This window comes from Falco punctatus (genome assembly GCF_963210335.1).
Source record: "Falco punctatus genome assembly, contig: scaffold_67, whole genome shotgun sequence".
Classification (NCBI taxonomy): Eukaryota; Metazoa; Chordata; class Aves; order Falconiformes; family Falconidae; genus Falco; species Falco punctatus.
Window position 1 is genome coordinate 298,266 of NW_027660125.1, and position 25,081 is coordinate 323,346.

General features: G+C 52.2%; 1 protein-coding gene across 1 annotated transcript; it reads left to right on the plus strand.

The window, feature by feature from the left end:
* Positions 1–234: 234 nt before the first annotated feature.
* LOC308057912 (fas-binding factor 1 homolog) lies at positions 235–16,127 on the plus strand. Its single transcript, XM_080411927.1, has 30 exons — positions 235–315; positions 656–683; positions 1,390–1,431; positions 1,755–1,845; positions 2,301–2,361; positions 2,893–2,943; positions 3,139–3,283; positions 3,820–3,900; positions 4,675–4,794; positions 5,651–5,804; positions 6,034–6,167; positions 6,610–6,712; positions 6,866–7,261; positions 7,915–7,992; positions 8,289–8,383; positions 9,096–9,154; positions 9,930–9,974; positions 10,066–10,200; positions 10,403–10,503; positions 10,936–11,142; positions 11,677–11,784; positions 12,092–12,231; positions 12,521–12,639; positions 12,769–12,891; positions 13,248–13,433; positions 14,194–14,370; positions 14,538–14,675; positions 14,777–14,909; positions 15,268–15,386; positions 15,942–16,127. The coding sequence occupies exons 1-30, from the start codon at positions 313–315 to the stop codon at positions 16,023–16,025; spliced, it is 3,456 nt and encodes a 1,151-aa protein (XP_080268053.1). The 5' UTR covers positions 235–312; the 3' UTR covers positions 16,026–16,127.
* The last annotated feature ends 8,954 nt before the right edge of the window (positions 16,128–25,081 follow it).

Consider the following 25,081-nt stretch of genomic DNA (forward strand, 5'->3'; position numbering starts at 1 on the left):
CCTGGGGGGGGTGTGATGTCCCCCCCGGGCTGCAGGAGCACGAAGCCGGTTTGGGGAGCGGGGGGGGGTTGTTTTTCAGACTCAAATGGAGCCTTGTTGAGAGGGGCTCGGGGGGTGGGCGCGGCGCGGAGCCAGCCTGGCAGGCTGCAGCCCCCCGAGCCGGAGAGGGACATCTCTGTGGGAGAGGTGCCTCCGGCCGTGGTGGCACATCGGGGAACCCTCCTCTCCCTTCAGGCAGGAGGTGGGTGTGGATGTGACCAGTGGTGCCGGGTCCCCCTGCAACGTGGAAGAAGAATCCGTAAACGGACGCTGATGGTGAGCGTGGCCCTGCGGTGCGGGGCTGAGGCGGGGCTGGGAAATCCGGATCTGATGCTCTGGCAGCTCTGCCTGGAGGCAGAAGTGATCCCAAGGGCTGGAGGGTCCTGCCCAGCTGGCAGTCGGGAGGGGCTGTGCTCACCCGTGTCTCTGAAGTTGGAAATACCTTTGTAGTTCTGCATTTCACGTGTCATTTCCCAAACAGCACGGGCAGGAGGAGGGCCTCGCTGCTGTTTATGGGATGCTCTGGAGAAACCTGCCTCTGGCTTTAGTGTGTTTTGAGAAAGTCCAGGACAGACTTGCTTCATTTTCTAATGAGGGAATTTTTCTTTCTCCCCAGGCTACAAAACCCAAGAAAAGTTTAAGAGGTACGTACATATGCTGCAGGCTTTCCTTTTGCTGTCCGTAGGTGCTTCGATCTGCTGGGAATGCCTGGGGCGGGGGGGGGACGACGACACTCTCAGGTGGCAGTCCTGGCTACTGAAATGTTTCATGATTCTTGTCTGAAAGCTGCAGATGGTTGAGTGCATCATCATGTCGTTCCTGAACCAGAAATTTTCACCTGCCTCTCACATCAAGCGGATTTGTTTATTGAGGTCCCACATTCCTTTCTTGTGGGCTTTCCCAAATTCAGGGGAGAATATAAGCATTTGTTTCAGTTCTTCCCATCACCTTATCCCTGTTTGGAGGGATACTGTTTGGAGGCCTCTTGCAGCCCCTGATACTGAAGCAGTGCTTTTGGGGTTGCCCAGGGACTCGAGATCCTGCGGGGTGAGAGCTCACAGGTTAAGTGCTGCTTGTGGCCAGTGACTAACTGAATACAAAGCAGCTGGTTCATTTGATAAAGATACCCCATTTCTGGCTAAGTGAAGCTAAATTTTTTATCCACAAAATACTGATCAGGTCCTGGCAGTTCTCTCTAGACTGACAAGGAAGGCCTGACGCTGATGATGCTTAAGACCAAAACTTTATTCTAGCAGATTTCCAAAGAGCAAGCCATACTGAAACTGGGAGCTTTCCTATGCCTGCTTGGTGAGCTCACCTGCCTCAACAGCTTAATTTGTCTCATTTCAGGCTCCATCGATGATGTGCTTGGTGACCTCCTGGGCTATGATGGTAAAACGAACCTTCTTCTCAGCTGAAAGGGCAGCGTCCTTCTATTCTTACTCCCCTCCTGGGAGCAGGAGGTGCTGGTGCAACAGCCATTGATCTGCAAGGGGGCTCCAGCTGTGAGGAGGGGATGGAGCAGGGAGCAGGGCTTCTCGGAGTCAGAGGCCATTGAATAGGCTGGACATCAGCTTTTGGGGAGGCAAAGTGAAGTTCACCTCTGATTAAAAGCCTCTGTGGCCCCGGGGTAGACAGCAGATCCCCCTTTGGAGTGCCTAGGTCAGGAATATGCCCGTGTCCATCATCCTCATCTCTCCCTGTCTTGTTTCCAGATGAAACCTCTGTTAAATCTGCCAAAGCTTCCCAGCCGGCTGTGGGCAGCAGTAGGAGAGCCCAGGACACTGGCTTGCAGGCCAGAAAGAAGTGAGTGCCTTTCAGACACAGCCTCTCCTGTGAGAGATCTCACTTGAAGATCTCTTTGTCCTCCCCAAATCCTTCTGATCTGCCCCATCCTTGGCTTTTCCACCTCCCTCCCTGCCCCAACAGTGATTGCCTGCGAAGGCGAGTTGTCTTCTGCGATGCCTTTGGGAACTGGGAGCCCAGAGCCCGAAGCTTTCCAGCAAGAGCTGGGTGTCCCCCAGCCTTGTACATCTTCTGTAAATCTGCTTTGTAACAGTTGCTTAAATAGAGCAGTCCCAGCACTGCCGTCCTTTATCCCAGTGCTATTTTAGCCTCATTTTCTGCGTTGTACGATGCGGCTGGTGTGGCAGCCCTGTGTGGTCTCCTCTGCCTCCCGCTGCCTGGCCTGGCTTGGCTGTCCCTGGACACACTGGCCGAGCTCACGTGTGGTGCTGCTAACCCCCGGGCTTGTGTCATAGGTCCATTTTAGAAGATGATTTCTTCGACAGACTCCCTGCGAAGGACATAAATTCTGCAGAGGTGAGTCCAAGGTTCAGGAAAGAGCCTGGGAGTCCCGAGGGCTGGGGCTGAGCCGGGCCAAGGTTGCGGCGGTATCACCCCGGCCAGGTCAGCAGTGGCGTGCCAGCGATGAGCTGTGATGTCTGGCTGAAGAGGTAACCCCTCTCCAGCATCCCAGTGGGGTGGGGAAGACAGGACAGGGCGGGGGGGGTGGTGGAAGAAGGGCTTCCTGGTGCCTTGGGTGAGATGGAGCAAAGCTGGGGGGCACGTGCTGCTGCAGCCCAGCCTTCCTGCGTGCACTTTGGGTAAAGTGTTGTAGGAAGGACCTTCACCCAGAGCAACGGCCTTGGGTTTTCCTGATGCTTCTCCTAGAGGCAGCAGGATCTCAGCAAAGGAATTGGGGCACAGGGGGTTTCCAGAGAGGAGGACACCAGGAGGAGTTGGGCATGTATTCTTCTATCTCATAAAACGGATATCAAGGGATATGGGGTAAGGGGTGAGGAGTTTCCAAAAATCTCTTCCCCTCTGATGTCTCCCCTCCCTGGCATGCAGGGATCCAGTGTCTCCGACACAGACCCACAAGCTGTGCTGCAGACCCTGAAGGCAAGTCCTTAAATCCCCTCCATCTCCATCCATCCCCTCCATCTCCATCCATCCCCTCCATCTCCATCCATCCCCTCCATCTCCATCCATCCCCTCCATCTCCGCCCCAGCGCGCTGCCATGGCCTCCAGCACCAGCCTCCGAAGGGAGAAGCAGCTCTCACCCTGCTCCCCATCCTTGTCCTCTTGCTTTCCAGGATATGGACGACATGGAAGCTGATCTCCTGGGAATCCCAAAACCCAGTTCTGGGCCAGGGAAGGCAACTGTGAAAGGTCCTGGGAAATGTGACTTCTTGGGAGGAGGAGTAAAAAACACAGGGAAGCTGGTAGCTCCTGAGGAAGGTAAAAAGGAGATTCTGCTATTCTTTTCACACCCTGATTGTAAACGAGCAGGGATATTTTCCTATCCTTATCTGGGATACGGAGCAAAAAGTGGATTTGTTCCCTAAAATGCTTTTCCTGGTTGCTTTTTGCAGGAGTGTTATTCTGGCCATGTGTTATCCCTTAGGAGATCCCTGGACGTCACTCACACCAGCAGCCGCTGCCACCTCCCACCAAACACCACTCGGCTGTTCCCTGGGGCGGTGCAAAGTGTTTCTGGTGGGGAGCCCCCTGCTCTGGGGGCAAGGAGAGCCAGAGGAGCTGCATTTCAGATCTGCCAGCCCCTAAAGTGCCCTGATCTTCCCCTGGCCCTTTTCTCCTCTGCTTGCAAGGAGACCCCTCCGGAGAGATGTGCACCTGGCAGGGCTGTGGGGGGGTCTGTCCATCACAGCGGGTGCTTTTAGGGGGCTGCCACCCAAAAAGCGACCCTTAGCTAGGGTGGGACCGGGGCATTTCTGCAGTACCTTGTCTCTGAGAGCCGTGGCCTCTCTTTCTAGGAGAGAAAGTGCCTGCGATGGAAAAGAAGGCGCTCTCATCCCCTGCCGCTCCCCGACACAACAAGAAATTTAACTTTGAAGGTGGGATCTCACTTCACGCGGCTGCGGGGGGGCACTGGGGGCTCTGCCCGTGCTCTTTGCCTCCTCGGTTAGCTGGAGGCTTGACTGGTTAATAAGATACGGAGTCCTTCACCCCTATGATGCTAGTGCAAATGTAATCCTTCAGAGGTGACCAAAGGGAAAAAAACCTCTGCATTCGAGGCCCTCCCCAGGACAGGACTGGGGGGTGATTCCTGGGGGCATTTGCATTTTTATATGTGCTTTGGTTTTTAATGATTGTAACACTTGGGAGCCCCTGTGTCAGGGGGGATTCTGTCCAGCTTCTGAACAGGGGAGTGGTTTCCTGGCACAGCTGAAATCTGGTTCTCAAAGCCTGTGCTTTAACAAAGATCAGGATCTGTTAAAATCTGTTAAAAAAAAAAAAAACATAAACAAAAACCCTAATGGGCTTTAGGTGATTTAGGTGGCCTTTCTCCCCTTTTTCTTTGCCTAAGCTGTGTTCAGGCATTAAAGCACCCAAATTTTGGAGTTATTTTCTTCCGGGAGGATGAAAACGTGGAAAAACTGAATGGAAATCTAAGTCATTGAGTGTTTGAAGTTCAGGGAGACTCAAGGGTATCCCAGGTCCCTGCAGGACCCGCGCTCATGGCTTTGGGCAGATACACTCTGCTGTCCCCACGTGCACGTTGTGGGGAACAGTGGCTGGCGTAGTGCAGAGCTCTTCTTCTAAATAACGTTGCGTTTGTTTGTTTGTTTTGTTATTCTCTTTTCCTGTACCTGCTGGGTAATTCCCAGATTTAGATGATCCTTTGGCAGGACTTTTGTCTGATGAGGAGCAGGATGCTCCCAAGAAACCAGCTCCAACAGGCGCTAAAAGCAGCTCTGAGGAAAAACCAGAACAGAGCAAAGAGAAAGGTAAGTGGGGTTGCTCAGTGCATCCTCTTTGTATTACATAAATCAGCAGCATGGATTAGTCTGTGTGAGATCCAAAATGATTACATTGAAAGCCACCTAGTCCTACCTCTTATTAGCCAGTAACGTAATTTATAGAGCAGCTTGGTAACAGGGTTAATTGTGCCACAGCTCACCAAGTGCTTGATACTTGCAGTGCGCCGCAGATTATGGAGCTGAGCTTTCCTTTCCAGGAATGGAGGCTCTGATCTTACCTTTGACCTCATCCAGCCCGTTCTGCACGCATTGCCAAATGAGAACAAATTTTCTGGGTCAGGATTTGCGTGTCTGAGAGCAGCACCAGTCCGTGCCACACCACAACTGGGGCACCTCTGGGTGGGATCCAGCTGTGGCTGTGTTACAGGCACTTGTCCCTCTTGTTCCTGCAGCAGGGATGCTAATGGGTCTGAGGGTCCCCTAAAATCACCTTTCACCCTGATAAATCTACTCTGGATGCAAGTAGCAGCTGGTGGGTTAGGGCAAGGTCTAAGGTGTGTTGGTAGAGAGGGACTTTAGGCAAAAGGGGACAGGAATTATCTGACTGGAAACTTTCAAAGCTAAAGAAGCTCCTGGCGTTATCCAGAGCTGGAAACCCCAGTGTCAGTGGCACCCAGCAGTGTCCCAGCAGTGGATGCATGGCTGCAGACCAGGCAGTAGTGCATTGCCGCTGTGTTACTTGCTGTGAGATCTGTTCGCTGATCTTAAAAATTACTTTTTAAATGGTCCTGAGAGATAAGAGCAGGCAGGGATGCTTTGATCTCCTGTTTAAAAAAAAAAAAAGCCCTGATCAAACCTTTACCATGTGTGATCCCATCCACAGAGCCACCTCCACCCCAGACGCCCCTGCACACCGTGGCCCCGGTCCAGAGGAGGGCTGAGCTCACTTTTGAAGATACTGATGACGACCTGATGCATGCGCTGGGACTTGGCAGTGGCTCAAAAGGAGCTGAGAAGCAGGGAAAGAAGGCAGAAAAGTAAGGGCAATGAAGAGGCAGTGAGAGTAAAGCAGGGGATGGCTTGTGCGTTGGGATGGTGCCAGCATGCTGGGGGGGGGGGGATGCTGGAGCTTCTGCCTGTGGGTCCCAGAAAGGGGCAAGAGCAGCCTCGTTTCACAGAGAAGAGCCAGAGCACCCTGGCAAGGCTGTGTGACAAGAAACAGCCCTGCCTCCCAGGGAAACCTATCTGCCACTGTGTCACCAACAGAGAGGTGCTCCGGCCAGCCCGCTCCAAGCTGGATGAGTTGCTGGGACAAAATTCCGTGGCCAAAATCCTGGAACAGCCAGGCACAGGAGAGCGCAGAGAGTTCAAACTGGATAAGAAGTACCAAAAGCAGCCAGGTGAGCGTGGCCAGGGATGCTGGGAAGGTCTGCAGAGGTGATGGCGTTGGCTTGGGAGGGCGAGATTGATTTCTAATGTCCTTGAAGGGGAAATACCCTTTCTGTAGTGGTCAGCAGGGTGGCTAATGGGCTCCCAGTCAGCTCTGGGGCAAAGGTGACTGATGCAAAAGTGTTGTACCCTGCCTTCGAGGCAGCCTGGGGGCATTTGCACAGCAGCTGTAACTCAGTTGCCTTTGGACATGGACTGATTCTCAGCAAAGCAACTTTTCCCAGCCACGTGGAGGAGACACGTTGCTTGCAGGTTTCCAGGGAAGATGTTTCCAGCTGTGTCTTCCCAGAGGCAGCAATCGCAGTGGGAATTGCAGGGGAGGAGGAGGAGGGCTGGTGTCTTTGCAAACAGCCGCTCCTCTAGGCGCTGACTCAAGGCTGCTTGTCTGAACAGAGAAGGAAGACGGCTGGGACAAGGAGGATTTTGTCTTTGGAGCGTACCAGCCGACGGTGGCCTCCATGCCCAAGGGCCAGCCGGCGAGGAGGCAGCCTGTGAGGTATTGTGCTCTGCGTGTGGAGCTCCAGCCAGCAGCCACGCTGCCCCCGCGGCAGAGCGGGCAGGGTCCCCGGGCAGGGTCCCCGGGCAGGGTCCCCGGGCAGGGTCCCCGGGGTCCTCTCACAGGCACGTATGTGACTGCTTCTCCTTGCAGCAGGTTTCCAGCCGAGAACAGCAGCGAACCAAAACCAGAACCCCGCTCCAAATCTCCTCCTTCAGCCAGGCACAGCCCTGTGCGGAGCAGCCGGACTCGAGGTGACTGGCTGGGCTTGAAAGATGAGGATTTTATGGATGCGAAGCCAACATCTGCAGCAAAAGCCAATCCTGCAGTGAGCTACCCCAGCCCTGGCACAGCCCAGCAGCCCGGCCCCACCAGCCAGCTCCCGGCTGCAGAGGCAGCGCTGGCTAAACCTGACCCGCTGGAGGAAGACAACTGGCTGAGCGCTGCCTTGTCTCGCAAGAAAGCCCAAGCACAGGCGAAGGCTCAGGAGCAAAGTGCCAAGCCCTTGGAGTCCCCGGAAGGAGGGCTGGATCCCCACGCTCCTGTCAGGTAAAAGCACAGCTGGTGGCCACAGGGCTCCCATCATGCAGCTGCTCCAACAGGACGTCTCAGAAATCCTCTGCTCGGATTTAAGAAATCCATTTTAAGTGCTCTCTTGCCTCGGGTTGGGTTAATAACGCAGAGGTTTCTCCCACTGGTGCAGCCTGCAGGGCCATCGCACCTCTGGGCTCTCCTTCTAGTGATGGCTGAGATTGCACGTGCTGCCCCAGGTCCTGTGGGATTGTCCTGGATCAGCATACCCCCACGAGCTCCACGCATGCTCCTCATTCCTGCCTTCTTTCCCCTTCGTTCCTCCTAGTTCCAGGAAAACCACCTCCTCCAGCTGAGTTGGCACAGACAGGTTCAGGCTTGTGCCATTGGGATGGGACTCAGAAGTGAATTGCAGAGAAGCAGCCGCGTGTGTCGTGGGCAGGGGCATGTTGCCCAGGGGAAGGGGGTGGATGCAGCAAGGAGGAACTGGTGTTCCTCCAGAGATGGAGGTTCTGAGGTGTCTTTGCTCCCTCTGAAGCCAACAGGTTGAATCCTGCCGCAGCTGAGTGGGATAGGTTTTCACCTGCAAGGCAGGAACTGGTGTTGAGGGAAAGGATCTTGTCTTTCCTTGCCTCCTGGGCTCTCCCCCATGGGATGTTTTTTGCTTGCAGCCAGCCAGCCAGCCCCACAGGAGCACCGCAGCAGGCAGCTGTCCCGCAGGACCAGGCAGCGAGTGCAGATGGCTCCAGGTGAGGCCTCCTTCACCTTTCAGACACCTCCACAAGGGAGAATTCCTGTGGGAAGCGGCTGCATGTGTAGGTGGGGGAGCGGGGAGGGCTGGTAGCCAGCCGTGACCACTTTGGTCTGGGACCTGTGTAACCGGGAAGGAAGGCAGCGCTGAAGGATCGTCGGGCCCTTGCCTGTTCGATCACAGTGCGACAGCCAAGCTTTAAACTTGCAAAAATGCCAAGCGGGATAATGTCTGCGTGCCTCTCCCTGCGCTGTGACACTGCTGTGCGTCACTTGTGTCTCTGTGCCCACGCAGGCAGCCGGTCCCCTGGCTCAGCACCACGAAACAAGCCTCGGTTCAACCATCGGATCCTGCGAAGGGGCATCCCTCCAGAAATGCCGGTGCCTTGGGTGCGTTTCCTGTGGTTGTACGGTTCGGGCAGCAGAGATTTGTACAGTTTGGTATGCGGAGAAGGGTCTCCCTGCCCTGAAAAAAAACCAAAACCAACCCCCCAAAAAAAGGCAGGAACCACAGCACTTCCCTTGGCCACATGAATGCTGCCCAGGCTTTGACCAGCCATTGTCGGAGCAGGTTGCTGAGCTGCAGGATCCCACCATCCCCATGTCAGCTGGTGTGCTGGGGCACACTGAGCTCCGCAGTGCTGCCTTTGGGGTTTCGGAAGGCTGTGAGGGACTCGCTTTGCCGGAGCAATGGGTGTGCATAAGTTCACGCTGCCCCATCTGTCTTCCCTTTGCTGCCCCCACACTTGTCCCACCAGTGCTATGTGCTGGAAAGACCCCCTTCTGCTCTGGGCTGTGGCTGTGCGCCGGTTCAGAGGCCGCTGAAAGTGGCTTAGGGGACCCAGTCTCCTCCCTAGGTGATGGAGATGGAGGAGGAGCTGTGCTTTGTCCCTTGATTTACTCTGCAGAGCAGAGTCCCACCATTGTGTGTGGAGTGGGGATGCAGACACGGACAAGCCTGTCTGACCCTCTGCCCTCATTGCCAGCTCCCAGAGCAGAGCGCGACCCTCATCGCTGTGCCCAGGAGACCCAGGCCCTCATCCTGCTGGGAGGGGATGGTTCCCATTGCTATATTCAAATCATGGACTTGTCCAATTTTCAGCCTCTACAGGCTCATTCCCAGGAAAGCAGGAGGCACCAGGCCCTGCCCCGCTCACTCAGGTAGGTGTGCTGGGTCCGTGCCCCGAGCGGTGCAGGATCAGGGCAGCGATCGCGAGCCCTCCGCTGCCGACTCGCCGCCATCCCGCTCTGTCCGTGCTCCCTCGGCCTGAGGAAGGATGTGCCCCACTTTGCATCTCTGGGAAGCCGTGTCCATGGAGGCAAAGAGTTTGGAGCTCCCCGAGGTGCCACAAGTTGCGTTTATCAGGCCAAAGCATGGGTGCTATGGATGCTTTGTAAATCATGTGTGTTTATAGCCCTGCATGGCCTGAGCAGCATTTACACAGTTCCCCAGGCATATATACATATTATATTAACTAGACAACAGAGGCTCCAGGTGATAAAGGACTTTTTCTTCAGTTGATTTTCCCCAGTATAGTGTTGAAGATGCTCTGAGATTATTTCTAGACAACTGAAGGAGAATTGAAGCCTTTCACAGAGAAGGCAGCTCTTGCTTGGTCTTTGAAGCCTCTCCTTCTCATCCAGCTGGGCTCCTCGCCCTGCCCTGGTGGTGGGACACATGTTGTCTCCCAGAGGGCTTGTGGTCTCAGCCTTGATTCTGCCCCCAGAGAAGGAAGAGCGCAGCATGCTTGTGTCTGGGGTGGGGGCTGCCGAGTGTCACCTGGGGAGAAGGGACCCACGCCAGCACGGGGATTGGGCTGGGGAGGGGGTGGGGGTGGTACTGCAGTAGGCTGGAGATGGATCGCCGTTTCCAGGCTAGGAGGAGATGTTCTCCCCAGGGCTTTACCTCCCTGAGAGCATCCCTGTGTCTCCGCAGGTTCCTGCACCCAGGGCACATGTCCAGGCTGCCCCGCAGCTGCAGGTAAGGCAGGTGCCTTCTTTTGGAGGCTGATGGCCGCACCACAAAGCCACTGATCCTGAAGGGCCTCGATCTTCTCTCTCCATCCTTGTAGGCAGAGTTCTCAGCCCCGGGCTTGCAGCATGAGACGAGGCAGGGGGCTCCCGCAGCCCAGCTCCATGAGGATGCATCAGGCTGCCAGGCAGCGCTGCTGAGCGCCCAGGCCCGTGTGGCAGAGCTGGAGAGCCAGGTGAGCCCCATTGCCTGCTGAATGGGGGACCACGGGTGACCCAGAGGGAGGAGAAGGAGCCATATCCTGTCCCAATAGCATCAGGGTGACAGGGGAGAGAGGTGAAACCTCCCTGTCCAGAGACGCCTATGGCCACCAAGTGCTGCTGTGGGAGTTCTGTCCCCAGGGCAGCACAAGGACTTTCTCTCCGGGTGCCTGGCAGGTCCGAATGCTGGAGCTGGAGCGGACACAGCACAAACTGTTGCTGGAAAATCTCCAGCAGCGGCACCAGGAGGAACTGAATCTCCTTGAGAGCACCCACAGGTACCAGCCTCTCACCTGTGCTTCCCTCCTCGCCTACAGCTCTGTCTCTCCTGGGGTGGGAGTGCTGGGATGCTTCCCAAATCCGCCCCTGGGGCAGGTGGGCGCAGAGCCATGTCGATGTAGACGTGGTGGGGGCAGAGAGCAGCCCCACAGGTGAGCCAACATGGGAGTCCACTCTCACCACCACTGTCCCCTGGGTGACAAGGAGGAGGGGCTGGTCCCATTGCCAGCGCACCCCCAACCAGGCAGCACAGTGGGCAGTAGCAGGAGGGTTCAAGGCTCAGGTCTGCGTGTTTCGCCATGCACACAGCAACACTGATCTGCTCGCAAACCCCTGTGTGCGCTCTGCGGGGGGGGGGGGGGGGGGGGGGGGGTGTGCTGGGTATTGCTGTGGAAGCAACACTTCTTCCTGGCTGTGACCTCTCGGGGCAGGAACCAGGTGAAGGTGGTGGAGGACACCTACGGGCAGCGGGAGGAGAGGCTGCGGCTGGAGAAGGAGCAGCTGATGGCTCAGCTCCTGCTGCAGAGCCAGGATGCGGAGCGGGCACGGGCAGAGCTGCTGGCGCAGCACCAGCAGCGCCTGGCCACGCTGGAGCAGCAGAACAAGCTGGAGATGGAGCGTCTGCAAGAGCTGCAGAGGTGAGAGTGGCACGAGTGGCACACACGTGTGGCTGGTACCCACAGTCTCAGCGAAGGAACCAGGGAGTGGTTTGGGGACATGGTGAAAGGAGAAACCAGACTCCAGAAGCACTGGGTTGTGGGCAGCTTGGTGCCTTTTGGAACGGGGATTTGCTTTGTAGGTGGACACAGGGAGATCTGACTGGAGACATGGTTTCAGAGTGAATGCATTGTATTTTGAAAGATGCTGAACCCAATGTTTTATCTTCCCCCAAATCTCTTTTATTCAGGTCAGTGAGTTCAGTGAGTCACTGATGTCCACATAGTTTGGGTCAATGACAAATCAGTTTTTGGTAGAGGAGCTCATAACCCCAAAATTGGGCCCATCCCAAATGTGGATGCCTGTCGGTGGAATGCCCCAGGACAGACCCCCATGCCAGCTCAGCTCCTGGCACCTGATTCTCAGCCCCACAACCAAGCCTCTCCCACAATGCCTATCATGGGGAGCACTGGTTTGTGCCAGCCTGTGGCAGGCTCCTTCCCCGTGTCCCGCAGGGTGTCTGTCCAGGAGATGCGCAAAGACCACGAAGAGCAGCTCCAGCGGCTGAAGCGGCTGAAAGACCAGGAGATCGATGCAGTGACCAGCGCCACATCGTACACCAGGTACTGACAGTTGTGTTCCCACATTGGTCCCTGGCCACAGCATTCCCTGTCCTACACGAACCAGGCTTGGACCATGGCAACAGGGGCCATCCCCTCTCCCACCCACTGCCTGCGGGGATGCTGAGCTGTGTAATACCCGTCAGTGCCCCCCGGAAGCAGGAGCTGCATCTTCCTACTGCTCTGCTGTGACCCAGAGAGGTTCAGGGCAGGGCTGCCCGGCCTTTGGGCCACCAAATATCCCCCTCTCCATTGCGGTGAGATGAAGTGTGTCCCACAGGGGTGACCCTCCCCTCACTTCTCTCTGCAGGTCTCTGAATGGCATCATCGAGCGGATGGAGAAGTTCTCCAGCAACTTGCATGACCTCTCACGAAAGGTGGAGGCCACACACCACACCACCTCCCAGGAGCTGGCCATGGGGGTACGGCAGCGGGATGAGCAGCTCAAGGGTATGTCTGCTGTTCCTCTGTGCCGGAACGGCTGCGGGGTCTCCACCGGAGCTGGGGGTACCCAGAAAACAAGGAGAAGTTGCTCTGAGTCAGCCAGAGGCTGGGAGCTGAGGCTGGCAAAGCCTTGCCTGCCTTGGTCACTGGACATCTCGGGGTCTTCCCTTTACAAAGCAGTGTCCTGGGGATGTGCCAGGGGTGATGAGCACAAACACACACAGTTTTTCTGTGAACATGGTGTGGATAGAAGGGAAGAACTTCCCGCCTCATGCTGCTCGTGCCTCTCCCCAAGTGCTCCAGGACAGGCTATCGCAGCAGCAGAGGGACATGGAGGAGGAGCGGAGCCGACTCCAGGAGGTGATCGCTAAAATGGAGGCCAGGCTGAGTGAGCAGACTCGGCTGCTGGAGCAGGTGAGCCCACACTGTGTCCTCTGCCCGGGTCGGCCCTCCTGTCTGGGTATGGGGTATGTGTCTCACCAACTGGAGGTTCCTGGCCTGGAGGTTGTGAATAGCATCTGTCACCTCTGTGTCTGAACGCAGGAGCGATGGAGGGCAACGGCAGAGCAATCCAAAGTGGAATTACTGCAGCACTCACTGGAGGAGCAGCGGCGAGTCATGACCCAGCAGCTGTCCATGGAGCGAGCAGAGCTGGAGAGGGCGAAGGTGAGGTGGGGCAGACATCTCCAGGGCTGCACTGCATTGTGTGGTGGAGGCAAGAGCTGGGTGCTGGGCTGCAGCATCCTTCTGCAGCTCTCTGCCTCCTCAGCCTCACACAGGGGGAATCGCAGTCAGGCCAGCCCTCTGGCTCACGGATGCAGGAGGCCGCGGTGTGTGCGCATGGCACGTGCTGGTTCTTGAGGAACACGGGACCAGAGCTCACGGTGACAGGGTTCACACCAGGCACCGTGGGCTTGAACCAGCCCCTAGATGTTGCACGGCAGAGATGGGTTAAAGGAGAAAAATCCTGTGGTGAATGGGACTTAGTGCTTCTTCTCTCCCTCTCTGGCAACGCTCCCCAGAGTGCTCTGCTGGAAGAGCAGAAGTCCGTGATGCAGAAGTGCTCGCAGGAGCAACGGAAGCTGGCAGCCGAGTGGGCTGAATTTCACACCCAGCAGCAGCTGAGGAAGGAGCAGATGGAGCGCAACATGGACCGAGCCCTGAAGATGGACTCACAGAGAGAGGGCACCATCATGAGCCTGGCCAAGGTACCACAGTAGAGCCCCTCTCCATGGCCTCCAGCACCACCTGGCAGCTCACGGATGGGTCCTGCCCACCGGGGAGATGTTCAGCCCTGCCTTCAGGTGTTTAAAACAAGTTTTAAGAGACATCACTGCGGTGGTGAGAATCGGGCTGTTCCAGGAGCAGCCTCCACCAGCCTGTTTTAGATGTTGACTGAAGCATCAGTCACCTCTGTCTCTCCCCTTTGCCTGTGAGGAGTTTGGGCAGCCAGACCAGGCACAGCCGCCTCCATTGTAAGTCTGGTGAGAGGAAACCCCCATGGTGGGTTAAACAGAACCTCCCCATGCCATGGGGACATGTTTGGAGCCAGTTCTCCCCCCTGGAGCTGTCCAGAGGAGATGTGTGGCACAGACTGTGGCAGGGCTGCATTTCTGAGGGCTACCAGGGTGGAAAATAACCATTCAGGCTGGGTGTTTCCACTGCTGACAAACTGCCAAGCCTTGAGCATGTTTTAGAGTGTGTAGCGTGGGTGAGGGGCTCCGTCCTTTCTGGGGAAGGAGTGTGTGTGTGTGTGTGTGCCTGTACAGTCCCAGCTCTGCCAACCCTGGTGCCCAAGGGTGGGTGGATGAGAGCATTGGTTGGGTACCTGGTGGTGTTGCTCTGCACCCCAAACTGGCAAACACAAGAAGGAAAACAGGGGCAGATCTCTCCCATCACTTGGGGGGACATGAGATAGTGGCCAGGATAGGGCAGGTAGTGCATTGATTTTCCCCATGCCCATCCTAGGAGCAGGCAGAGCTGAAGATCTGGAGCCATGAGCTGAAAACCAGGGAGGAGCAGCTGGTGAGGGACAGGGAGCTGCTGGACAAGTCCTGGCAGGAGCTGAGGCTGGAGAAGGAGAAGGTGGACAGGGCCACACTGCGCATCCAGCAGCAGGAGGAGCAGATTAAAAGCACGACCAAGGTAAGTGAAGCATCTGCGCTGCAATTCACAGCTGGGGTTTCACATCCCTCCTTGAGTGCTGAATCCCAGCGCTGTCCTGGGAGGGGAACAGGGGGTGCACAAAGGAGCCCTGCCCCAGGGCAGCGAGGGTCCCTGTCCCCAGCCTCCTCAGCTGCTCTGCCTTGCAGCTCTCATCCCAGAAGTACAAGGAAGGGGAGCAAGCCCTGCAAGAGGCATGCAGGATAGAGTCCGAGCACCAGAGGAGGCTGCAGGTCATGGAGCAGCAGCTGGAGCAGCTGAAGCAGCAGGAACAGCGTCTTCACGAGGCAAAGACTCCCTTGCCTTTCCTTCTTGGCCTGGGGCCGCTGTGCCAAGGGCCTGAACCTTTGCCAACAGTTTCTCTCTCTTTCTCCCGGGGATGGGGCAGGAGCGGCTGAGCATGGCTCGCCAGAGGAGACAGCTCGAACAGATACGTGAGGAACTGCCCACCAACTCTGCGATGCTGCTGAACACAAACCAGGGCCTCAGTGCCCCTAGGAGAGGCCTCTCCAGCACACCGTGTAAGGCTTCCTGCACGCTGCTGGGGGAGGGGGGGACGGGACATGCTGGGGGCCAGTTGCACTTGTATTCCACTTCTCAGGAGGCTTGGGATGTTCCTGGGGGCTCATCACACACTCAGATGTGAGTTGGCCTCCTCACATCCTCTGAAGGAGCTCAGCAGAGACCTCTGAGCCAGGGCAGTGCCAGGAGGGGGCAGAGGGGGCAGGAAGGGAGAGGCAGGTGGATTAAAGGCCGTTTGCAGTGGGAGGTTGGGGAGGACCCTGCTGCAGGGACATGCAGGCAGCAAAAAAAGGGACACTTGTCCGTCTGCTGTTCCTCTAACGGCAGCGGTACCACACGGTTGGGCTCTTGTTCCAGGTTTTCCACTTCCCACCAGCGCGCTCCCTTGGCATAGCCCAGGGGGTAGCAGGGACACTGGGGCTGGCCCCACCGAGCTCTACGCCACATTGTTGCTGCTGAAGCACAGGGCCCAGCAGGTGAGGTGGTGGGAAACCAGGGCTGGAAAGGGCTTCAGACCAGCTGGGTGGGAGCAGGGCTGGGTGAAGCCTGGGTTGAGCCTGACGGCCACAGGGTGGGTGTGAGATCGTTGCTGGGCTGGGTGGGCTCGCAGAAGCCGTGGGCACCTAGAAGAGTGATACCAGCAGCAAGGGTTGGTGCGTCCTCACGGCTTGTTTCAGGCTGGTTGATAACATCCTTGGCTTGATGGCGTTGCCCCATCCCTGGGTGGCAGAAGCCAGCTCTGCTGGGCTCTGGCTTCATGATGTCCCCATCCTCAGCCCCCTCCTTCCCTGCTGGGTCCTTCCCCAGGCAGGGATGCTCTTTGAGCCTTCCTCTGTGGGCCTCACTCGGTGTGAGGTTATGGGCTCTGTGGGGAGCCCATACACCCCGGGGGCTACCACAGATGGGTACCTGCCCGCTGCTCGCCGCACGGAGGAGGGTTTGGGATACTCCCATCACTCGTGAGCAGCACCCTGGCCTGTGACCCCATTTCTGTGGCACTCTGATATCCGTGCCATCTATCCCTCTCTTAGGACCATGATTTCTTAGAGAAGGAGCAGTTCTTCCTGGACACCCTGAAGGAAGCAACCTACAACACTTCATCTCTGTCAGGCTGAGGAGGTGGCATCCCCACGCACCCCAAGGGATGGCTGTGCCTGTCCCCGCAGGAGGCTGCTGTGGAGGAAAACAAACAATAAATAATCCCAGTTCTCTGCTGAGGAAGTGTCCTCTTTAAAAGCAACCTCGGAGTGTTCAGAGCGTGAAATCCATCCCTGGGCTGGGAAGTCTGGCCTCCATCCCTCAGGGCCAGTGTCCCTGGCCACCTGGCAGGCACTGCTGGGAGGCAGTGGCCACCGTGGGTGTGAGAAACTATGGACTAGGGTATTGTTTATTAAGATTTATGTTAAGCTCAATGTAAAGTTTAGGCAACAAAATATATGAAAACGCTTATGCAAACAGCTACCAGACACTGCTTGTGAAAGATAAGATAACCGCCAGATGTCCAGGAACCGACAGAAACAAGACAGACAACCCCACATAAGGATATATGAGTGAAGGGTCAATACCTCCACTACTTCATGAACACGGGTAAAGATGTATAAAAAGGGACTGTTTGAACTGCTCAGGACGGCAGTTGGTGGAGCGCAGACTCCCCTGCCGTCCAGCGCTGTCTTTGCTCATATTCTACTTGCTATAATTAATAAAATTTTAATTGGATTATGATCCGTTGTGGTCTCAATTTATAACAATTTCTGGTGCCGTGACTCGGATAAGGAACAGTGGGCTTTGGTCCTCCGGGGAGGCGCCCCGCGACATTTCGCGGCCCCGCGACCAACAGCTTACTCCAACCTTACCGACGAACCTAAATTCTAGAATAATGAGCAAAGGAGAAACCGGTAAAATCCCATAAAAATTCTGTGCACGGGAGTCCGGACGAAGACGCAGGATGCGTAAGTATATTGCGAAGTTGTTCGCGGGTTTGCCGTTCGGGCGGGATTGGGTTTCCTGGAATATAACGAGTGAGAGGTTCGATATACTGAACCAAGCGAGTGTGGACTCTTAAGTACTGCGTTTCCCATCTCCCGCGAGGGACTGGGCCAGGAACAAGGGGAGCGAGTGAGTGTATGTTTGTGGATATTCCAGAAGATGGGGGCGAAGGGCAGCAAGCCTTCGACTCCCATGGGAAGGGTACCCACTGTACCTAAGAATACCCCTCTGGCATATATCTTGGACAATTGGAGATATTTCCCTGGAACCCTAGGGAAAGATAAGCAGAAAGTGATAGAATATTGTACTAAGATATGGGGAGGGAAGAAGATTTCTAAAAATGTCTTTTGGCCAGTCTATGGGTCAGAAGAAGATTGGGTAAGACAGCAATTAAACCTCTGGGTTAATAATAAAAAAAAACCCTTAACCCGGAGGGGAGTCAATATGCGGAGGTGTGGCTAAAAAACCGGGAGCTAGACTTTACCCGCTGAATGAAATAAAAAAACTAAACAAAAGAAAAAGAAGGGAGAGTTAGACGAAACCCTTCTAACCCCCCCTCCTTACATTTCTCCTCCTGCTCCTGCAGAGGTCCCCAGAGCGCCCACTCCCCCACCAGAGTCGGAACAAGGGTCTCCCCCTCTTCCTAAACGCGTAACTAGAAGTCAAAAAGGGGCAGCTCAAATATACCCCCTAAGAGAAAAGCCCATGGGGGGGGACCTCAACCTGTGATCGGATATATTTCTGTGCCTCTAAATTCGGCTGGCCTACGAGATTTTAAAAGGACCGAGATGGGACACTTAATTGAGGACCCACTCGGAGTGGCAGAAAGATTAGATCAATTTCTGGGACCAAATCTTTATACTTGGGATAAGATGCAATCTATCCTTTGTCAATTATTTACTACCGAGGAAACCCAGGGACCCCAAGCAGATATTAAATGGCCACTCCAAAGACCTAATTGGGATAATCAGGATCCGGCGCATAGAACTCATATGCAGGACCTGAGAACTATAGTAATTCAGGGGATTAGAGAAGCAGTACGCCGTGGCCAGAATATCAATAAAGCATTTAATGAAATGCAAAAGAAAGATGAGAGCCCCACTGAGTGGCTGGAACGACTGAGGAAAGCCCTTCAGCTGTACTCTGGGGTAAATCCAGACAACCCTTTAGGGCAAGCGCTCCTCAAAACTCAGTTTGTGGCAAAATCATGGGAAAAACTTTAGCGGAACACTTCAGCAGGAGAGGACAGATAAGGGTGAAAGAAATAATTAAGCAAGAAAAGCAGATGGCCAGCAAGGGCATAAATTACCTTAGACTGATAAGAACACTGCAAATGAGCAAAAGGTGAAAAGTACACCATGAGGAAGACCTACAGCCTTCCTCCCATAGACCACTGCCCACATTCTAAAGACCCCGGCCCACAATTTTTGGAAGAATCTGCGCAAGCGTGAAAGACTGATAAGCTAATTAGCATACGAAGCGAGGGTAGGCGGGTTCAGGTTATGAATATGTATAGGCGTTAATGGAATATTCATTGTTTCAAGCTTATTTGCTGCAGTGTTGCTTATTTTGGTTACCGGATTTATGGAATGTGGAATTTGACTTTGATAATTGTTACTGTGATTTTGGCTATATTTTTGATAATAATAGTGAGCTCTTGGTGTTGCTGTAGAAAGATACCTGTGTGTTGCATTTTGTAAGTAGTAATTCTGTAAGTGATAAGTGTGTTCTGTGAGTGTAAGCTGGGAAAAATGGGAGGAAAGCAGAGTGGTGGGATTTTAAAGAAAAATCCGCTAGGGTGTGTTTTGAGTCATTGGAAGGATATTGGAGGATCCGCTGGTGGAAATGTGAATAGGAAAACATTGATAAAATATTGTAATCAATGGTGGCCGCTTTATAAGCTGGAATGTGGAGAAAAGTGGCCTTTTAATTAATAATTACAAGGTTATTAATAATTGTTATACTCATTTATGCTGGAAATGTGAGAACATTTCTGTATTCAGTATATTACAAGTGTTGGTATGTGGTTATTGTCTTGAACATCCGAGGGGTGAATGTGAACCTCTGTATGTTTTAAAGTGTATATGGTGTAAAGAATATGTATGGTGGCGACAAGAAATTGAATGCCCTGACTGTAAGGTTTGGACGCCTTGGGATAAGAGAGAGAGCTGTAAGTGAAATTAGAGTCTCTGTGGCTGGGATAGCGATTGAGATAATAGTAAGAAAGGTCACTGGAAGGAAATGGGGGGGCAGCTGGGGGAAGCGTGAATAAGAGAACTTTGGCTAAGTACTGCAATCAGTGGTGGCCCCTGTATAAGTTAGGGGACAGAGAAAATGGCCCTTAAACGGCACACTGAATTATAATGTTTTGCTAAAATTAATGTTATTTTTAAGGCGAGAGGAAAAATGGGATGAAGTAATGTATGCTGGTATGTTTTTCACTCTGAGGAATCACCCAGAGTGGCAAAAGAGTGTGGTATTAACCTAGCTCCACAAGATCCCTTAATATTAGCAATGGAAAAGGACCAGAGGGGAGGTTGTGGTTCCTTCTATGGAGCAACCAGAATGAAACACGTTGTAAGATAAAAAACTTGTGCTAATGTATGTAAGATCTGAAGCCGGGGGGGGGTGGAGAGTCAAAAAACCCTGTGAAAGTGTTAAAGTATTGGGGTGAGTTTGTACAAAGCCCCGTACCCCCTCGAAGGTGCGGCTGAGTCACGCTGGACGCATGGCAGGGTGTTTGCTGTTTGCCTGCGAAGGCTGATATGTAATAACACAGACTTAAAGCAACAAGTAGCAGATGTGCATTCAGGGTAAGAAAGAGTTAAAACAGAAGTGCTGCTGCAGAGGCAGGCTTGTGTAACCTGCAGAGCAGGAAGAGCATCTCCTGCCCCGAATCCTCCTGATGGTGGGGAGGAGGGGGTTGCTGTTGCTGACGATTGAGCAGAAGGACCTGACAATGTCACCCCGATTGCTGCAGCATTTGCAGCACAACAGGACCGGTAACGGCCCCTCTAGGGCAGGCAGCGGGTCTGAGGAGAGTAAAGGTGAATCTCTGATGGGGAAATTTAGATGTTTGAAAGTCAGTTGTGAATAGGACTGGATAAAGGTTCGAGTTGATTTTTACTAAGGTAATCGTGATGTAGAAAAGTTGGTGAATACAAAACCAACTTATTTGGTGTTAAACTTCAGTGAAAAGAATTTGTTACAGTTGTGGGAGCTGCTGGCCACCAGGAAAACATCCTGAAACCTTTAAAGTACAAACTAAGAAAACAAGTAAGAATGCCAAATTCACCAAAATCTTTAAGTGGAAAAGAAATCTTTAACCAGGCATATCTGGAAATAAATTCCAGGTAAGGAAAAAATGCTTTACCTGTTACAGTAAAAATGATAAGGGGAAGGTCTGCCTAGTTCAGGTAAAACAATATCCCTTGCTCAGCAAGGCTATGGGGAATATTGGCAGAAAAACTCAAATAAAATACACTCTGTAGCAGTTCTACTAATGTAAATCTGTGTGTTTTACCATGACGGTGACTTGTTATGGGATGTGCAGATGACACTCTGCAGCAGCAGAGGAGGTAGGAAAGGAGGAATTATCCTTAATACCAGATGGTAAAATCCAAACTGTAAGTACAGATCAGGAGCCAAACTATTCTAATGATTCTCGATTACCTGCTAGCCGAAGAAGGAAGTGTTTGTGGTAAATTAAATGTTTCCAATTGTTATTTGAAAATTGATGGCAATGGTGAGGGAGTTAAACAAATCACATCAGAGACAGGGAAGTTAGCCCATGTTCCGTCCGAACTCGGAAAGACTGGAATATTGACTTGTTTTCCTGGCTTCTCGGGAGCCCCTGGGTAAAACGAATCCTATTTTGTTATGTGGTTTAGCCACCTTATTGTTTTTGCCATGTGCTGTTCCATGTTTTATAAGATTAATTCAACACGTTGTAACTAACATGCAATTTGCTATTATGATTTCACCCAATGGCATTAAACAAATTCTAGTAGTACGCCGAAATGTACAGTCGACAATACAGATTATATAGTTAACACAATAACAATTTAACAGCAAACAGGAATCTGGGAATAATTAACTATTAACAATTCATACAACAATGTAGGCTGATGAAGAATACAAGTAGAATAGCAGAGAAAACAACCATCAGGAACGCACAGACGGGGATGTGGTAACATCTTTTATACTTTTCCACCTCCGCCATAAGTTCTTGACGTGTGACAGCAGAAAAACGCATCCTCTGCCTAAACAACGAGGAAAAAAAAAAAAGGGGGGGGGTTTGATTCCCCTTTATAATGAACCATACAGGTTAGACGTTTAAGAAACACTCACCTTACGGGATGTTCCGAGGGGGAAATGCGCACTCCAGACCCTTCCTCCCTGGCAGGTGACATGGCGGTCTGATGGTGAGAAAACATTGCATTGAAAGCAAGGACCTGTCATTTGGCCATAGTGCCATAAATGTTACCATTAACAAACTTACCGGAGTGGTAAGCTCGGGAAATGGGTCCAAGACTTCATCTGGACACTCAGCAGCCATCTTTTATCGTGTATGCCTTTGAACATGCGCATGCGCAATTTTAAACCCCACAGAATGTACTGGAACAATCTGGAAAGACCGCGCATGCGAAATCCCTGTAGTCTAGCCATGGTAGTGACGCATATATGTATATATATATATATATATATATATATATAAAAAGCTTAAAGAAACTATAGTATTTATAGTTCATTTATTACTTAAGTGGAATGTATAGTTATAAGTGTTGTTTTTAGGTTTTGTTTTTGTAGGTTATTATTATATGTATTACCCAACCCTTTTGATTTATTTTGAAAACCGTGTGTTAGATGTAAAGTAAATTCAATGAATCATTTGACAACCAGTAAACAACAAATAACAATTTCTTAACAAACATGAACTAGAAGTTGAATAACAGAATAACAGTCCAGCAAAGTCTCATGTGAGGTGAAAACAGGCTTCTTCACTCGTGAGTCCAGCACGGTCCTGAATAATGTCGGGGTGGTAACTCCATCTGTTCCCTCCACGATAGTCTGTCTCTGGTCCTTGGTATTTTTCTTCACGAGGTAACGAAAATGAACAGAAACAAATAACAAGTCACATGGTAACTGCTGGAGGTCAACAGTTTTCTTTTGTTTATATAACAGTCTCTCGCACTCTGCTTTGGTATCCCATGGGTTCCACTTCTCGGGGCGGATTGCGAGGAAGAGATCGCACTCTTCTGTACCGGCGTGACCAAAAACACTCACAAAAGCACATACTGATGGGTACTGTAGTCACGATGGGACAAAGGCTGAACAGCAAAACCGTACAGACTGTGTCGTCTCCTGCTCCCATCTTTTCCAAAATGATAAGGATTGTTTGTGGTGAGACAAACAAATTGGTCCGTGACCCTCCTGGTCAAGATTCAGGCTAACGCCCTGACCAAAACTGCACAATGAAAATGCATGCGCAGCCTAACCTTAAAGGGGCATGAAAATTTACCCCTTTAAATGCCCACCTCTTGGCTCTTGATTCTTAACCCCCACAAACAAACCTTATATATGCTAAGAAATGTTTTATTGTGTTTTGTTATGTCATCCTGTTATGATAATGTTTTGAAATTAGCTTATGACATGTTTGAGTTTTGAGTTGTTAGCTAACGTTTGTTAGGGATTTATAGTTCTTGTTAGTCATTTGTAGTTATTGCCTGTTATTGTTTATTGATAATGGTAAATGGGTTTAATGCTTAGATAAAGATTGTTAACCTCCTTTGTATAGTTGGCAGAATCTTTTCTCTGTCTCTATCTATGCCACCCACGGAGCAGCAATGTTGAGCCACGGGACGGTGTGAAGGACGTTATTGGGACATCGCTATCTGTCTCACCATTGCTGGCTGACAGCAAAACAACACAGAGACGGAGATACCCGAATCACCCAGAATAGGAGATCTCCGGGGAATACCCTGCTTAAAACACCCCACTTCCAGACATGTATGTTGGGTTGTTTGCCGATGTCTAAATTGTAATAGAGATTGGTCCTGTGTTTCATTTAAGAGACAACCTTACTGTATGAAATGTCACAATGATTCGATACGTACCAGGGGACCAGAGGATCAAGTGGAAATTTGTAAATTATTTTGTGGATGGGAACTGTCAGTACCTGAACTTTGGGAAGTACATGAAACAGACTGGTACAGAGTTTTAAGAAGTGTACTATAAGATTCGCCTGGAAACGGACACAACAACCAAACAGGTGGAAATATATTTAAGAGATAACTAACTCTTTAGACCTTGGAAATTATTGACAGGATAACAGCAAAATTCCCCTCAAGACTACCTGCTGCTGCCGAGAAGATACTGATATCCCGTTGCTCTCTGCAAAAGAGTAGACGAGGAAGGCAGAGAGGTACTGAACAGTGGGGAAATGAAAGCTAGTATCCTATTAATGGTATTGATTACCATGACTTTAAAAAAAAAACAAAAAAAAATGAGCATTACCCTCCAATTGGACCTTAGGTTGATGGGAAGATTCAATAGAAGTTCGGTACAACGTGACAGCCGGATCCCCAAAATTCCAAGTTAAATTGGAAGATTTAGTCTTTTATGAACTAGACCCACCCGGTCGATGAGAAAGAACAATAAAACCTTTTTATCTCTGCCCCAGTTCGAATCCAGGGAAAAGCTATTGCAATTTCCCTAATCACTATTACTGTGCATACTGGGGATGTGAAACCATAGCTTCAAACTGGGACGTAGCCATTAAAAATAGATTCTTAACTATAACATGGGGACCCAGAGGATGCAATCCGCCAGCTCCTAGCTGGGATAGACACGTAGAGGACCCCCATCTTGGCAACTGTAAGCTTGTTATGTACTAGAAATCCTGCAGCCTAATGACCACGGATGGCTATTAGGACGAACCTGGGGAATAAGATATTGGGAACCTGGAGCTGCTAGAGGGGTCTCTTCTATCTAGTTCCCCCAGTCTCTCCCCAAAAGGCAAGTAGTCCTGCTCCTGGCAAAGTTTGATGGCCCTCCACTGAACTCGCTCACGGATGAAAGACCACTCTCTCTTGCACTGGGGGCTCAAAATTATACCCAGGGAGCTGGACACAACCCAGGGACTGCCAGGTAGCAGCGTACAATCCCCTTCCTCAGTCCCCTGGCTATGCTGCTCTTCATACAGCCCAGGACACCGTTAACCTTCTCAGCCGGCAGGGCACCCTGCTGGCTCATTCTCAGCTCACTTTCTGCCAAGACCCTCTGGCTATTCCCAGCAAAGCAGCTCTCCAGCCAGGCAGCTCCAGCACGTGCTGTAGCAAACGGTTGTTCCTCCTACTCTCCTTCCATGAAGGTACGCTTACCAGACTTCTTCTGTCACTTCACCAATGTTCACTCAGGTCACAAACAGAAAAATGCAGGCAGCTTCCTACCATGCAATTTGATATGCGCCATCACTCCCATCATGTAACATGGGCACCACAATTTTGCTTAGAAGATAAGACTTAGATGTGGATGCAGGAGAGCTGTGATACCTCCCCTGTGCACAGCACAGGCTGAATGACCAGCTTTTCTGGTCAACTGTATCTGCCTGAAAACTGGATATTTACTGCAGGTCGATACTTGAGCGTATTCAGGCGAGGGAACAGCTGGGGAAATGGTAGGTGAAGAACTAATTGCTTAGTGAAAAGGCTGCTTATTCCATCTGACGTGCGGAATTAAACTCTGTAACTCGGGGTAAGTTATAAAGCGGGGTGTTTATTGCGGTGCCGGGTGCAAGGGGGGTCGCTCCTCCTAACTTGCACACGTAGTTTTACTCACGATACTTATTTACACAGTGAAGTTGGTTAGTTCTGCCCAAAGCCTACACCTACGAGATAATTATGGGTTAGTTGCCTTCTCGCTGCAGTTTAAAGGTAGAGTTCATTTTAAATTTCCTCCCCATGCTCCCCGGGCGGGGGGATTCACTCTCTTCGGGGGGCCATTTGAGTAGGAGGTCGGGATCTCCCCCACCACAGTGATTGTACCCCGGTGTCCTTGAGCCTTACCCCTTCAGCAGCCTGTTTTCTTCCAGCAGCTCGCAGGCCCCTGCCAGAGGCTCCGTATTCACAGGCCGGTGGGGCTCAGCTCCCCCTGCCCTGGCTGCCCCCCGAGGCGCTGAGCGGGC

Coding starts and splice junctions, on each gene's coding strand:
- LOC308057912 (XM_080411927.1), top strand. Junction 4,795..5,650: donor AGAACAGAGCAAAGAGAAAG/GTAAGTGGGGTT, acceptor TCCCATCCACAG/AGCCACCTCCACCCCAGACG. Junction 15,387..15,941: donor TGAAGCACAGGGCCCAGCAG/GTGAGGTGGTGG, acceptor TCCCTCTCTTAG/GACCATGATTTCTTAGAGAA.